At 40.2% G+C, this 15350-nt stretch overlaps 1 protein-coding gene across 2 annotated transcripts; it reads left to right on the top strand.

Annotated features, from left to right (window-relative positions):
- The first annotated feature begins 323 nt into the window (after window positions 1–323).
- mier2 (mesoderm induction early response 1, family member 2) lies at window positions 324–15113 on the top strand. 2 transcript variants are annotated; one of them, XM_080878789.1, is made up of 12 exons: window positions 324–790; window positions 1948–2119; window positions 3422–3535; window positions 3762–3870; window positions 4578–4657; window positions 5260–5329; window positions 7191–7336; window positions 7844–7925; window positions 9799–9890; window positions 9986–10116; window positions 11652–11794; window positions 13860–15113. In XM_080878789.1, exons 2-12 carry the CDS (start codon window positions 1973–1975, stop codon window positions 14309–14311), a joined length of 1566 nt encoding a protein of 521 aa, XP_080734915.1. In that variant the 5' UTR covers window positions 324–790; window positions 1948–1972; the 3' UTR covers window positions 14312–15113. The 2 variants fall into 2 exon arrangements, with proteins under 2 accessions (XP_080734915.1, XP_080734914.1); XM_080878788.1 differs by having other exon boundaries at window positions 325–790; window positions 9796–9890.
- The last annotated feature ends 237 nt before the right edge of the window (window positions 15114–15350 follow it).

The raw sequence follows: 15350 nt of genomic DNA, 5'->3' as shown, positions 1-15350 counted from the left end.
CTTCAGTTAACGGTATTTAACAAGTTTTTTTTAATCTTCTTAGTTAAATGTTGATACTTTTTGTTTTCCCACTGCTTCTTTTTTCTTTTTTAATATTCTCACCTTCGTTGCTTGATATTCAAGTTTAGTTGAGGCATGTCAGAGAATATGGTGACAACACGTAGAGCTACATTATATGCTTCTATAATGGCTGACAACTTTGAGCAGTCACTGGCTGAGGACAAAGCCATATAAGCAATCTTTATCTGCTTTGGCCATGTCCTGTCCCCTCCTCCACTCGCATAATCAGCACAAACCGTAGTGTCTTTCAGCAACCGCACGTGGACGTGTTGGTAAAGGGGGGCATTTACATTTAACTTAAAGATGCGTTCAGTGCCAAACTATTGTTTACTAATTTAATAGCAGAAGAGCAGAAATTGGGTCACTATTATGTTAAGTTTTAAGGCGAAGAATAATTGAACTGATCAGTCGATACATTTCCCTTTTCTTTTTCTAGTAATATTTTTAGAATTGTTACTTACAGTAAAACAACATTTTTAGAGATGATACCGAAAGTGTTGGTTCGGGGCGATTTAAAAAAATTACTTAAAACTACGAAGGATTTTTAAAAAAAAGTTGTAAACTTAAACAAAATGAACTAAACTACTGAAAAAAAGTCATTGTAACTGTGTGCGACGCTGCACTGCAGCCGCTGTTGCTGAATCGTTGCGGCAATAAACGGAGCAGCAGAGAAGAGTAGACCTACAACATCCGGGCAATAGTCAGCTTGCGCAGAAACGGAATGGCGGAGGTAAGTGAGCGAAAACGAGAAATGTAATGACCCAAATGTTAGAGAAGCTGGGCCGAATTTAAGACTTCTGTCACTCCGTACGATACACAAGACTGCCGAGGGTTTGGCCGGCTGGTGAACGACCGCTGAAAGAGAGCTACGGGGGCTATTTAACTGGGAAGCGGCGGAAGAAATGGAGAACCTCTCCAGCGTATCGCCTCTCTCCGCGTTCTTGGCTTTAAAGAGCCATTCCCTCAGCCTTGATAGTAAAGCCGTAGAAAACAATAGGGAGCCCGGTAGGGTCTAACACGGGGGTGCTGAACTATTTCAGGTGTGCCTTGCCGGCGAAGTGGGTTTAGTGAAAAAGTTGGGAGACATGTCATGACTCGGCGGCGGTAAACTCCGACCGTCTCTTTCAGAAATATTGAGAAGTAGTTATTTCCTTCTTGCCACTCGTAGCGAGCCGGAGAGAGGAAGAGGCGTTCAGCACCAAGTCGCAGGAAAGCGCCCCTGGTCAGTCAGACAGCGACCGACGGGTTGGGAGATTTTTGGTGACTTTTGGCGTCGTGAGAAGTAGATTATAATCTAATTTAGAGAGCGCTTGGACTTCATGTGAAGTAGGTTTGGGCGAGATTCTTGTACGGTTACTGCTGTAAGCGTGTTACCCAAAGTTTCCCACTATGGTTATAAACTCTTTATGTGGCCTTCATCCTGTACGTACATTGTATCTGATTAGTTCAGACCAAAGCCGAGCCTGGAATCGTGTCGATGAATCAGGAAAACCACCGTGAAGCTTTTTTTGTTAATGTAGTATCACAGCAAAACCGACCATCCTGTGGTGACAATTCACAATGAGCTCTTGGACATTTAAATATCTTTAAAGTTACATTACATTGCGCTTAAACTTCCCACAAGTGCTATGATCAATCTGTTATTAAGTTTAACACCTAAGTCTGGATAGCAGAAGGTCTCATAAGTTGAAAGAAGAGCCCTTGAAAAGTGAGGAGTCAGCTGACCTGTAATGGGATGAGCCAGGATCAGCCACTATTTGATCCTGTGTTGTTCATGTGTTCATTTGTGCGAGTGCCACGGCACCATTTTAATGTACTGTGCTATTTTACATGAGTTTGAATGCAACATAACAGACATACTGTCTTTATCTATGTGCATGTTTGTAGGTGGGTGATAAGCATCTAAACATGAATGCAGAGCTTGTGGCCTAGTGGAGAGTGGAGGAGATACAGCAATGAAGGCCCTCATCTGGAGAAGCAGAAGTCTTTACGGGTCTTAGAGGAGTTGGAGGAGGAGAAGAGTCCTCGCTCGATGAAGATGGCGACACCATCCCACACTGTATGATCACGTTCTGCCATGTTTATATGTGTGATAAACACAAAAATATTCAGCAAAATAGCTTCCTGTGATTATGGGAACCTTATAGTTGCAGGGTGTACTACATCACTGACAGTAATGGCATCGACTATTATTGTTCAGTACAGTTTTGTTACTCTAAAGTCATGTAACATTTGCTTTTGAAATAATTCAGTTACTAGTTCATAGAAATTTTAACAGCAGCGTTTTTTGACAAAAACGAAAAACAGTCTGAGGACCAAAATCTATCAACATACTGCAAGTGAATGTGAATTTTAATAATTACTCTAACCAGCAGCATCGATAACTCTTAATAAACCCCCCTTTTTATGGGCATTATTTGCCTTCAATATAACATTTCAACAGAATTATTTTAAATTGTAGTTTAACAGAGGAGTAAATATGAAGTTGAAGTTGATGAGTTTCAGTACCTGACATCAACCATCCAAAGCAACAGACAGTGCACAAGAGAGGTGTAGAAGAGAGCGCAGGCAGGGTGGAGTGGGTGGAGAGGAGTGTCAGGGGTGATTTGTGACAGAAGTATAGCAGGAAGAGTGAAAAGAAAGGTTTATAAGATGGCAATAAGGTGGTGGAGTTAGGAATGAGAACATCAGAGGGACAATTCAGGTCGAGCAGTTTGGTGAAAAAAGTTAGAGGGAAGCTGAGATGTTTTGACATGTGCAGAGGAGAGAAAGGCAGGCAGCAGGAAAATAGGAAGATTCATAGATGCAGTGAAGGAAGACATGCAGAGGGTTGGTGTGACAGAGGAGGATGCTAGGGATAGGGTGCGATGGAGGCAGATCATCCACTGTGGCGACTCCTAAAGGGAGCAGTCAAAGAAGAAGATGATTTAAATAATCAACGCAACCATTTACTTTTCTCATAATCTCTACGTCTGTTGTCATAACATGTAAAGTAAAGAAATATTCATTTTTACCTTTAAAAATGCTGAAATTCTGAACACCGTGTTCAGGAAATGACATGGGACGTGCAGATGTTGACTCTGACATTTTTACAGAACAGTTCAATTACTTTGAGTAAACTGAGTACACTCTGGGGGTGTTTTAGGCATCTTACAAGGAGACTGCTCAATCAGTCTGATGGCATTATTTGGACAGACCAGGGAAAAGTGTCAAGTGTGCTTGAGATAGCTAAACTGACAGACATGTAGATGATTTTCAAGAAATGTGGGTGTTATTTATACATTTCTGTGGTTTCTTTCCCTCTTATACCCCATCACCTCCCCTCCACCTGTCACTGCCTCCCTCTGTGCCTTATTTGTAGGCCAGTGAGCTTCCCTTGGAGGAGCTGTTGGCTTTCTATGGCTATACAGTATCAGATCCAGAGAAGGAGACCTGTCACATGGCTGCCAGTTTGCCAGACATGACACTGGACAAGGTATACAACCTGAGGTGCACAGAACACACCCGTGGCCTCATTCATCTTTCATTTATTCATCAAAACAGATTTTGATTGGTCGAATTGGTCAGAGAACTTTTGAGAATCAGTCAAAAATATCAAATTGAATGATTGTACATCTAATGAATATGCTAACTCTGTTTTTCTATTTTTACTGTTCTGTCTTTTGTTTTTATTTTTTTGTCTTATTATATGTTTGGTTTAGGATCAGATAACTGAGGATCTCTTCCCTGGGGAGCAGGAAGAATCATTAGCCGACGATCTCACCCCCTCAGTCACCTCAAACACCTCGGATCTGCTTCGCCGCATCCAAGGTAACACCCAGGGAGACACGCATTAACACATTTTCATATAACACTAAAACTCGCTGAAATTTTCTGAGCTAAAGAAAGGTTCGCAGTTTGAAATTGAATCGAATCGAATTTCTGGTGCTTTGATGACATTTCAAATAACACAACCTGTCAGGGTTTGTGATCCTAGGGAAATGCACTCATAATAAGCATTGATTTTATACAGTTCTGTGGAAGTTGTTATGAGATGTTCCTGTCTGATAGCATATATGTGTCACTCTTCATATGACACCATTAAATCAAAGGCAGAGAGATATTTCAATCTACAGGAGTTTTAATATATTGAAACAGTCATATCCAGATAGTGATTCTATGTGAAAGGTGCTGACTCTATAAAACATGAAAACCAAATGTACAGCAGGTATGCAGCTTTAGTGTTGTTCATGGTGCACAGACTGAACACACTGAACAGGTTAAAAAGAGGAGGTGCCACTTTGCTCATTGATGTTGTGCATATTCTGCTTTATACTGAATTGTGGTTCATACTGAGTTAGATGCAGTGTATAGTCATTTTATTTTTTATCATGACTATAAAGAATTGTGGTTTTAAATATGCTTAAGATTCCCTTTCTTAATCAGCAGAAAGATTTGGCTTTTAAGATGGCATGGAAAATCTTGTGGCGTTATTTGAATGTTCTCCTGATCTTTCTCTAATATTTCATGTGTTTTAGGTGGAGACAAAGACACGTTGATCAGTTCATCAGATGAAGACTCTGATGATGTCTCTATTCCATCCAATGAAGAGCAAAAGGTGGGTTACTGAGCATAGTAATCTTATTTTGACTAAGTGACTCTCAATCACCTTTAAGTTTAAGGGAGACACATTACGTTGCAACTTGTCTTTATGGGAAAGCAAATCAGATAAAATGCCAATAGCAAGACAGTTAGGCAGCAATAAAATATGGGTTATCAACCCTTTGGTAATGGTTCTTTTGATCAGTGCAATCAAAGGCTGAATATACACTAGGCTTTGGTTACATTTATATAAACATGACACTTTTTCCTGCTCTGGCACTAATTATAATTCAAAGTTAGGCTACTGAGCTGAGACCTAATTTCAACAGAACCACGATGCTTTTAATGGGCTGGCCAAAAATGCTCTACTTAAGAAAATTCAAATTCATATAAGCCAGAGAAATGGTTAATAGGAAAAAAATCTCCCAAGTTCTAAAACCACAGTGGCTCAGCTTTCTAAATGTAACAGCTTGTTTTGGACAGGCCTGTGTTTCTCATGGTTGTAGGTCGACACAAAGAACACTAACATGTGTACATTTTAAAATAAAATTTCAGCTTTTATAGGCATGATCACACGTTTCACAATTATGACTATTCATGTTTGGATTTCCTGTTTAGGAGATCATGGTTGGCTCCATGTATCAGGCAAAAATCCCTCCAATCAGCCCGTACACCTACCAGGAGAGAGGTAAGCAACTGAAATTGTCATTTTTGACAGTTGTTCTGATATATATACACACATATATATTAGGGGTGCAACGATACACAAAATTCACGGTTCGATATTTTTTCGATACAAAAAAATGTTCATGCCTTTTTAATTTGTCATTTATTAAAATTATAAATATATATTTTAACTCAAACGTACAGTTTTTAAATTTAATGTTGCTGAAACAACAAAGTAATAATAAAAATAAATCTATCTGATGGAGAAATCACTCATCTTTGGAAAAGAGAGTTTATTACAGAGAAATGGCTCTTTCCAAAATAAAAGCTATACTATACGCTTCTTCTGGGCTATATTCTCAGCAGCATATTAAACATATCAGGTCCCCATAAGGAGAATCCTGTGCTAACGGCTGTCTAAATGACTCGGGTAAAGTTTGTAGCATGCGGGCTTGTTGTTTTTGTCTGCTTCGACTTGTCTTTGCACGAGGATGATGTCGGAGTAAATGTGCAGTCATATTCGTTGTGTTCCCACTAGTGCTGTCAGCGTTAATCTGAAATGACGTTAACGCCACAACACGGCAAATCTCCGTTAACGTGCTGCCGTCCAGCGTCAACACGTTAACGAGAAAACTGCGCTAACACACTAGTTCCCACCCATGTAATTGAGCATTGCGTGGCACATCCGACATACTGTTTTACTTTTGTCCATGACGCGCTTACCTTCAGGGTCATACTTCACATGAAAACCAAAATAGTTCCAAAGGCCAGATCTGAATGAGGGTGGGGGAGGAAGTTTGCCATGTTGCAACGAGCTTCTGTCTTGCTAGCTTGCGCTGCGCTCAGTAATGGATCTGCGCTCGACAGTGCAGCCTAGGCGGAGTAGTCGAACGCAGATCCACTGAGCTCTCAACACAGACAGCATCGTCAGAAGAAAAGTTGATAAAATAAATTAAAAATTTTGTATTGTTCGATACATTTGCGTACCGAACCGAAAGCACTGTATCAAACGGTTCAATATCGATATGAGTATCGTTGCACCCCTAATATATATATACATATATATACTCGACTCGGAAGTAGACCTGTTGCTCTGTCTGTGGCTTTTCATCACACTCGGGGACCACAGTGTTGTTTTCCGTAGACATTTCCCTCGTTGCCGGGTTTCAAAAATGGCGATGTTGAGTTTCGTGAATGAGACTCTCTTGACTCATTAAGTGACACCGCTGACCAGCCAATCGGTGGCATGCAGTCTGACGATGTCACATTTTAGTATCTGCTCAGATCACTTGGAACCCCGGCCAAGCATGTGTACCTTGTGCCTGGTACGTTTTTTTAGGAATGATCTAATGGAAAATCCTGAAAACTGTGGTGAACCGTGGCGAGTTGATCAGATGGTACTAATGGAAGAGGGGATTACGTGTTTAGTACTGTGTCCAAGCACTTTTGACTCCCCAGAGTTGGTGTGATTGATGTGTACTGTGCTGTGACCTGCTTCAAGATGTAGGACCAGCACAGTTCTGTTGGACTCAGCTCAGTGTGCAGAGTGTGGTCGTGCTGCCTTCATTAAAAATTGCTGTTACATTATTAACAAATCTATAAGGAATGTGGGAGGACAATTTGTCACTGCTTCTAAAAAACCGCCCAAATACATCCACAAAAAAATACATCAACCTCATTGTGCTCGGCAAGACTGCCTTTCAAAGCATGTTGATGCATGAAAGAGAGAGTGAGTGTGAAAGAGAGGAGCTGAGGCACTGAGAAAAACCGAGGTGTATTCAAGTCCATAATGTAAAGCACAGTGCAAACACGAACACGATACAGAGTAAACGTGTCTAATGTGTCCGCTGTAAGTCTGAGAAACTGTGCCTGTCACCCTCTAGCTTACAGCACCGAAGACCAGTTGTTGTGGAGGCCAGGGGTTCTGCCAGTGCATGAAGTGGAGGAGTTCTTGCTGAATGCACAAAGACCCCGTGGCCAGGAGGAGGCAGTAGGAACCGAGGAGGTCATTGTCCAAGACAATGAACAGGTACATCTCAGCAAACACTGCTGGCTACTTTTGTTTGTTTAAGCTAGTCTGTAGTAACACGTAAGCGCCCCTCTTCAGTAACGAAGTATTCTTCCTTCATGGCAATGTCGCAACTGCCCCCCACACAAAGGCGAATGACTCATCTTAACCAGTTTTTAGCTGTGGTAAAATATAATAAATGTGCCTTCTGTACACGCTGAAAGAAACAAACAGCTGGATAAAAAGAAGTCCATGTATTATTAGATCTGTGTACTTGAAGATTTTACTTTTGTCTTGTTATTCAGATGTCTGGATTACTAACCTCATCCCAATCTCCTTAAGACGTTTCAGAAGACTTCTTCTACTTGTCTCGTTTAGTCTGCATTACCTGAACTCATAGTGGACCATGGCTAAACATGGTCAGCCTTTATGTCCATAATCAAGAGTTCTTGTTTTCTTTAACTTGCCTTAAACCGAGAGGTAAGTCTTCACTGAGTGACAGTTTTTGTGTTTCCTCTAAACCTTCAGGCACTGTACGAGTTAGTGAAATGCAACTTTAATGTCGAAGAAGCACTGAGGCGATTTCGTTTCAACGTGAAAGTATTCAGTGGTAAGAACTATCCCGTTGTCCTACTTTCCCCAACTGGGCATTTTACACCTTTGTGAACAACCCAGAATAAGTTTGTAATAATGATTGATAGTATGTAAATTTAAAGTCATCAGAAAATCGTTGCACCCATATGTCACAGGTTTTTGCAGTTACAGTGTTTTATACAATTTTTTAATCCATTAGCAAGGGCAAAACTTAACTGAGGAATTCCCAGACATGAAACTGTGGCCTATTTTCAACCATTGACCCTAGTTAGGCATTTATACCCACAACACACAAAATTTTATCATATTTAGTTACATAAAACCGTTACCATACTATACAATATAGATACAAGTCAATAAATAGAGATAACTAGGGAAAAACATAAATAAAATGAAATGCACATAAAACGATACAGAAATTAACAAATGATTTTTATTTGCCATTAACCAAAATTTGACTTTTAATAAGATTCAATATCTATAATTAATTTGATTTCAGGAGGCCTGACAGGACATGCTTCCTGAATAGGTGACAGGTCATTATGGCGAATGCTGATTGTCCAAATTTAGATCTTTGATGTGGTGTTTTACAGTGTCCAACATGGTCCTAGTGACTGCCGTCACCGTCTTATGCATCTAGAGGTATGCGGCCAGTCTGCATTTAAAAACTACTTTAACACAAAAGATATGAATGAAAACATCAAAACTAAGTGGACTGTATTTTTTTAAATTCATTATTTAGAGTCTGTTTATAAAAAGATAGAAGGTGCTTAGTTGTAGATGGTGATACTTAGACCCATACTGTCATAAAATATCACAAATTGCGAAAATATGAAAGAATGCATAAACAGCTGGGCTGCTGCAAAGTTCATCTAGTGTTGAATAAGATTGAAAACACTCAGATTGGTCTTAACAGTCTTTGAATTTGTTTCATGTTTATCAAATTTGAGTTGCGGATCTCAAATTATTATTAAAAACGTAAAATGTTATCATCAGCCTCTGGGTAGCTTGCAGGCAAATCACTGATAAACAGAGTGCAAAGCATTGGAACAAGTAGCAGTCCTTGGGGAATGCCCATTCTGTTTTTCAATAGTTTCACTAATTTTCTTTCTTGTTCATCCATCACACACTGCACATTTGGGTATATTGTGATTGGCAGTGTCAAATGCGTTTTTTAGATCAAGAATAACAAGACCCTCAAAAGTTTGTGTGTATTCCACCCCCACAAAACTGCCACCAAAAAAGCCCTTAATGGTGTTAGTAAAATAACAGGTTACTATTTCTGCGTAATATTTTGGTCTAAAGCCGAATTGTTTCAGGGAAAAGAATTGATTGGTCTGTAGATGTGTAAATAGTTGTGTTACCACAACATTTTCAAGTATCCATGACAAAAAAGCGAGTATGAAAAAAGTTCAGTCGTTGAAAGTCAGCCTCCCCTGGTCTTCTCAATAAAGCCTGTGTTAGAATTAGATCTGCAGTAACAGCATACCAGTGTCAATGAAAAATCTGTGGTATTCTTAATAAAAGAGAGAAATGCAGGCTTATTCAACAACCCAAGGCCAGTGTAATTCTTTTCCGGTGCAAAGTATGACGTTTCATTACCATTTCGGTGGAACTATAGCTGCCAACTTCATCACTGCAGAGAAGGAATAACTCACTGATGTGACCTCATGACCTTCAAATCAGAAATGAGCCTCCAGTTTAAGACCAGTTTTATTATGCTAGAAACAGGAAAGCAAAATTAACAGATTATGATATTAAGAGTGTCACTTTTCATTTCAGTTTTTCTGTTCTATTTAGTTTATGTGATTGTAATTACAATTATGTAAAAATGTAAAATTATTATGTAGTTTTATAAACTTATTTTTGATGTCCGCTGTCTTTAGAAGAGCTCTGCTCCTGGAGCGAGGAGGAGTGCAGGAACTTTGAGCATGGGTATCGAGTTTATGGGAAAAACTTCCACCTCATTCAGGCAAATAAGGTGAGCACCCAGAGGATGACCTGCTACCTGATATGCTGATTTAAAAGTGTTGACTATTTTCCGCTAATGCAAAAACAACCTCTTCTTATCCACAGGTACGAACACGCTCAGTGGGTGAGTGTGTGGAGTATTACTACATGTGGAAGAAGTCTGAACGTCACAAGTACTTTACTCAGCAGGCTACGAGGCTGAGCCGCAAGAAGTACAGCCTGCAATCAGGGAGCATGTGAGTGTTGCTGGGACACCAATCTGAAGATAACCAGAGTCTTTTAGATAAAAGGTGCAATCAGAAAGAACGGCACATAAAAAGCAAGAACAGCCATCGGATTTCAGGTTTGTCTCCTTGTGGAGCACTGCACTGCTCCCCGCTGCTCCCATCTGTCCACTTGCATCTTAATTATGGCCAACAAATTCACTCAAACCTCTTTGTGAATTTGTCCTGTACTCCACAATGAAATCTAAATGGAAACAGTTTGGACTACAGAAATCCAGCAAATGTACATGTGCAAGTGATCCGAGTGGGACTTTACAGAGAGCAGTTCTGAAGTGTTAAAGTGTTGCACAAGGAGACAGCCTTGAAGGGGAAACCTGCTTTTAGGAATGTGTCAGGAAGTACTTCCAAACTCTGCCATATCAAACATGCTCTCCAGAGTAGCTCAAAGTAGCTTTAAGATTTTTGGTTTTTTTCTGATCCCTGCAAAAATTTTGGTATTTTGTTTTTCTAAATGGTAAAAATGGTAAATGGCCTGTATTTGTATAGCGCTTTACTAGTCCCTAAGGACCCCAAAGCGCTTTACACTACATCCAGTCATCCACCCATTCACACACACATTCACACACTGGTGATGGCAGCTACATTGTAGCCACAGCCACCCTGGGGCGCACTAACAGTATGTATGATTCTGTCTCATAACAGAATCATACAAAAACTATGAAGCTCATTTTCATGACACTTGATAAAGAGGTAGAGTTCGGGTAAAGGAAGTGCTCATTTACACTTTGGTACATGTCTAGAATCACTTCCTGTAAAATTGCCAGATAGGCTTTGGACTTCAGAGAGGTCTACTTTCTAAGCGTGAGACCTGTCAGGTAGCTCAAGGATCAATTCTAAATCTCTTACTTTTTAATTCTTACATGCTGCCATTGGGCAGTATTTTCATGAGACACGGCCTCCTTAATATTCTGTGGGTTACTGATGATCCTGATGGTATTGATGATCTCTTGCTCGCTCAGTTTTAGATTAAACTGGTCTAGATGTTGCAGAATTTTTAAGAACATGATAAATAAAAATTGTTGACCTAACTTGCAAATTAGAAAACCTGATGCGCGCTTTTAGTGCGTTATTAGGTTAAACCATTGTTACGCTCTTTCTCCAGTCCACCGAATAAATTAAATAAATGTAGTACAGGTAAGTAAAAGGTCTACACTAAAACTACATCAGGTTACACCAGATGACCTATTACAACTGGAACCTGGAAGGGCCTAATTCTTCATTCCCACATGTTTTTGCTTCACTTTAACAGCATTTTGACAAATTCCACCTCACTTGATCTGTAAGCAAATAAAGTTTTCGTGAGCTATCTGTTAAAGTCTCTCACCTCAAAGGACGTCTAAAGATGCTGGTGGTCTGCAAAGAGCTGGTTAATCCAAGTTATATGAACAGATTTTACAACAACTACTGTCTGAGTGAAAACTGTGAGCTCTGTAGGTCGCAAACACATAATTTATCAGAGCTGGAAGTAGTTCTGCTGTGTGTTGCAGGGAGGATGGAGACCAGGATGGGGAGGTTGTGGAACTCGAGGGAAACAACAGTTCCACAAGGTTGTTGCCTCACAGCTCCATGGGCACAGGGCAGCTGGAGTCCCCGTTACCTCCACAGTCGAACCTGGACCAGGACAAACAAGGTAAAAACCAGAGGTCGCCTCATAAAAACACCTGACGTGATGGCTCAGATGGAAGCTCTTTATATTTACTTTGGTGAGCTCTTGCCACACAAAATGTCCTTTCTTACAGAGAACTAAAATAATATTCAAATAATAGTGAAGCAAAGGCTTCAGTCTAAAGTGTTATTAACTGTGGCCTTAAGTTCAAAGTAAAGACACAAGCTTCTTCTTCTTCTTCTTCACAAAAGAAAAAGTAGATAAACAAAAGTTTCAGTGTCTGATAAAACTGAAGCTATGTATGTTTACCCATCTTTTTGTACATAAACCATTTACATGCCATGTGAAACATACATGCCAAATCATCTTTCAGTCATGTTATACATGGGCTCCATTGATTTCCTGTTTGTTTATATATTCTTCCTGTTTATTTTGACATATTTATTATCCCTGTCTCATATGAAACATTTTATGTCTCCCTTCCTTTGTTTTCCCCAATATTTTCATGGTATACATTTGTTTTGTGTTGTGTTTTTGCTCGCATGTATGCACGTCTGCGCGTGTGTCTGTGTGTGCGCGCTTGGGCATGTTGTGCATGTTGATGGTGCTCCAGAAGAAGAGGGCCGCCCCAGGCGCAGACGAACTCCCCGTTTTCTCTTAAAGCCATGACCTCAGTCCACTCAGGCCACAGACAGCAGGTTGAGCAGCCTGCAGGTAAAGAGGATGAGTACAGAAAACTAAAATAATGTGGTCACTGGGAAATAATCAGACAAATAAATAGACAAAGTTTAATGAGAAAGGAAAGAAACGGGTCTAATGTAAACAGCCTCCTCTGGCTGTGTAATAATTAGCGCATTTGCAAATAGTGTCTGAATAATGTTGGAGATGTTATTTAAAATATTGCTTTTTGCTTTTTTCCCTTTGTTTTTTCCAAATACAGTTTTTTCCCTTATATACCGTCACATCTTTTCAAAATAAGACTGCTGTATTAAAATAAACTTCAAAATCAGTGTAGCAAAAAAAAATGCATTTATTGCAGTGGCTCGCTGATATACACAGCACAGCATGTGTAGAATTCACAGTATAAAACATGCAGTAAACAGAGTTGTGTAGATATTTCAGATAGTTCATAATCTCCTCATATGAGGAAGATGTTTGAGGAGATTACCCAGCAAACATGGTTCAAACTGCGACGTCGCGTCCCTGGTCAGGACAGGTCGGGGTGCGACGCCGATGTAGAGCGATGGATGTAGATGTTGTTTCCGCATAGAACAAAAGGGACGTCGGCTCGTCTCTTAAACGGTGAGAAATGAATATTAAGTTATTGCAAAGATGGAATGATAGCCATTTTTATTATTTATTCATTATTTTTTCACAACTAATATGTGGTTGTGAGCAGATATCCACATGAATATTTCCGTGGATTTTACATCGTCACGTACTCACAGAGTCGTGCTCCTGGAATCTTTTTAAATGTTTTAAATAAACAACACTTTTAAGTTGTTTTCAGTTTCGTAAATCTGAATTTCTTTTCATTTTTTTGTTGGTGAATTTAGCACATTGGACAATTATTCCCTCTCTGTCTGCGACGTCGACTCAGGAATGCTTCATTCAAACATGAAGTTTGGTTTTCTCGACCTGAAAGCGTGAGGTCACGAGTTTGAGTCACCACTAAGGTTTCTTCTTTTCTTCTCATGCTTTTCTTGAGAGAATTTAATTTCTATTTCCTTTATTCTGACAGTAAAACAGAATTTTTAAACACAAACTTTCTCGTGCTTGAAAATCTAACAAGGACGTTCGACAAGAACCTCGTTTATGTTAGGAAGTTGGTGCTGATGTGAAGGTAACATTCTTGATATCGGTTCAGCGTTCATTTTGGAACTATGACTATCGTTCGAGAAAAGACCGCCAGCCGTTTAAATGTTTGCTGGGTACTCTGTAGTAGAAATAGGTACGCTAGAAGAGCACAAAAGCACTCCTCAGATGCCATTGTAACCATAGACATCAAACATACATCCTAGAATATATGACAACAGTAATGGAGGTTTTATTAATCTGTCGTCCTGTGAATTTCTATACGTCTGTCCAGATGGCGAGCTGGTGATGGGCTTGTCAGAGCTGTGCGGCGACGAGTGTCCTCAGCAGCTGTTCGGATGTCCTTTCTCTCTCCCGCCCATAGACGGCCTGCAGGAATCTGGCTCAGATAGTTGTTGTCCTTCAGCTCCAGTCCAGCTCCAGTCTCAGCTCTTTGCTGAGACCTCCCAGTGGGCCTGCGGGAACTCTCCGGCCCTCCATGACAACCACGGGCTCCCAAACTCTTGTTTCTTTCAGCTACACATGCGTGGCGAACATTTACTTTCTGAGGGCCCTGACTGTGGCACAGTGAGCGGTGGGGCCAGTGCTTCCCACATGCTGCAGGTGGAATTTAGCCTGCCGTCCTCTTCATCATCCTCAACCGCTGTCCTCCCGTCACACTTCCAGGCATTCAGCAGTTTGCTTCACCCCTCACCCGTCCAGCATCCTCGCTCTCTCACACAGTGAAGGGGACATGGAGATATCTAAGTGGTACTCTGTGTAATTTGCCCTGTGTGTTTTTGGTTGGTAGTGATCTTTTACAGCAGGGTGAAAAAGAAATGAGAGGACAAAAAGTGCGTTAATGCAACTTGCTTGAAAACAGATGGACCTATTACCTGTGTTAGCAGGTGACTTGTGTGCCTCTTCTTAAAAGGAGGCGCTCGAATCCTACGCCCATTGTGGAATGATGACTGTGTTAATCACTACTTTCAGGCATTGATTATGTGCTGCTGTCCATTATTCCTGAAACTGATTATTGACAATGTTGACCACTGCTGCTTTGTTTTCTTATTTATCAGAACAGACAAATTTGACTGCTGCTCAGATTTGGTTTTCCCCCCCCAGATTCTTACCGTGAATACAGACAACATGACTGTTTTTATGCTCTTCATATCAGTCAGCATTTTCACTGCTGCAGCCATTTCAGATCTGCTATTGGACTGTACCTCACCTGATGTAATACGGGGGTGGGGGGGTCTGACTACAGAGTAAAATCTGTCCACTTATACAACATAGAATAGTTTATTTAAACATTAACTTAAAATGTTTTCTCCTTTCTTGGCCCTACATATCTGCTTTGTCTTTATTCTACACAAAAGTTCATCTTTCTTAAGATTTAAAAAAATATGAACACCTTAAAGGAAAAAAAGTTCTACGGTTGATTTGAATATGCAGCAATGTAGGAGCCTAATGGGGCGCAATAACTTCCTGTTTTATTGTATTTTATTTCTTTTTTAAATTTCCTTTCTTTTTGCTTCTGTGGAAATTTTCCTCTTTTTTCCCACCACTGAAAATGTATATAGATTTATAAAGGTGCAGGGTTTTGTCATCAGTCATGAACACCATTTCTCGTATGATGAATAACTGCTACCATGACGAGCCTGTTTCATATAATGGGCTTAAAAATGAAAGACTGAAATATAAAACTTTACATGCTAAGCTGCCATATACAGAAGTGAGAATACCCGTGTGCAATATCGCTGAAATATAAAACGGTTCACGAGTG

Source organism: Rhamphochromis sp. 'chilingali' (genome assembly GCF_963969265.1).
Source record: "Rhamphochromis sp. 'chilingali' genome assembly, chromosome: 3".
Taxonomy (NCBI): domain Eukaryota; kingdom Metazoa; phylum Chordata; class Actinopteri; order Cichliformes; family Cichlidae; genus Rhamphochromis; species Rhamphochromis sp. 'chilingali'.
This window is presented reverse-complemented; position numbering and strand designations above follow the sequence as displayed.

What these genes read in the sequence shown, in the direction of transcription:
- mier2 (XM_080878788.1), top strand. Translation starts at nt 1,973, where the DNA reads ATGCAGAGCTTGTGGCCTAGTGGAGAGTGGAGGAGATACAGCAATGAA. An exon ending in CAGACATGACACTGGACAAG is followed by an intron (nt 3,536 to 3,761) that starts GTATACAACCTG and finishes TGTTTGGTTTAG; the next exon opens with GATCAGATAACTGAGGATCT. An exon ending in TTGTCCAAGACAATGAACAG is followed by an intron (nt 7,337 to 7,843) that starts GTACATCTCAGC and finishes CTAAACCTTCAG; the next exon opens with GCACTGTACGAGTTAGTGAA.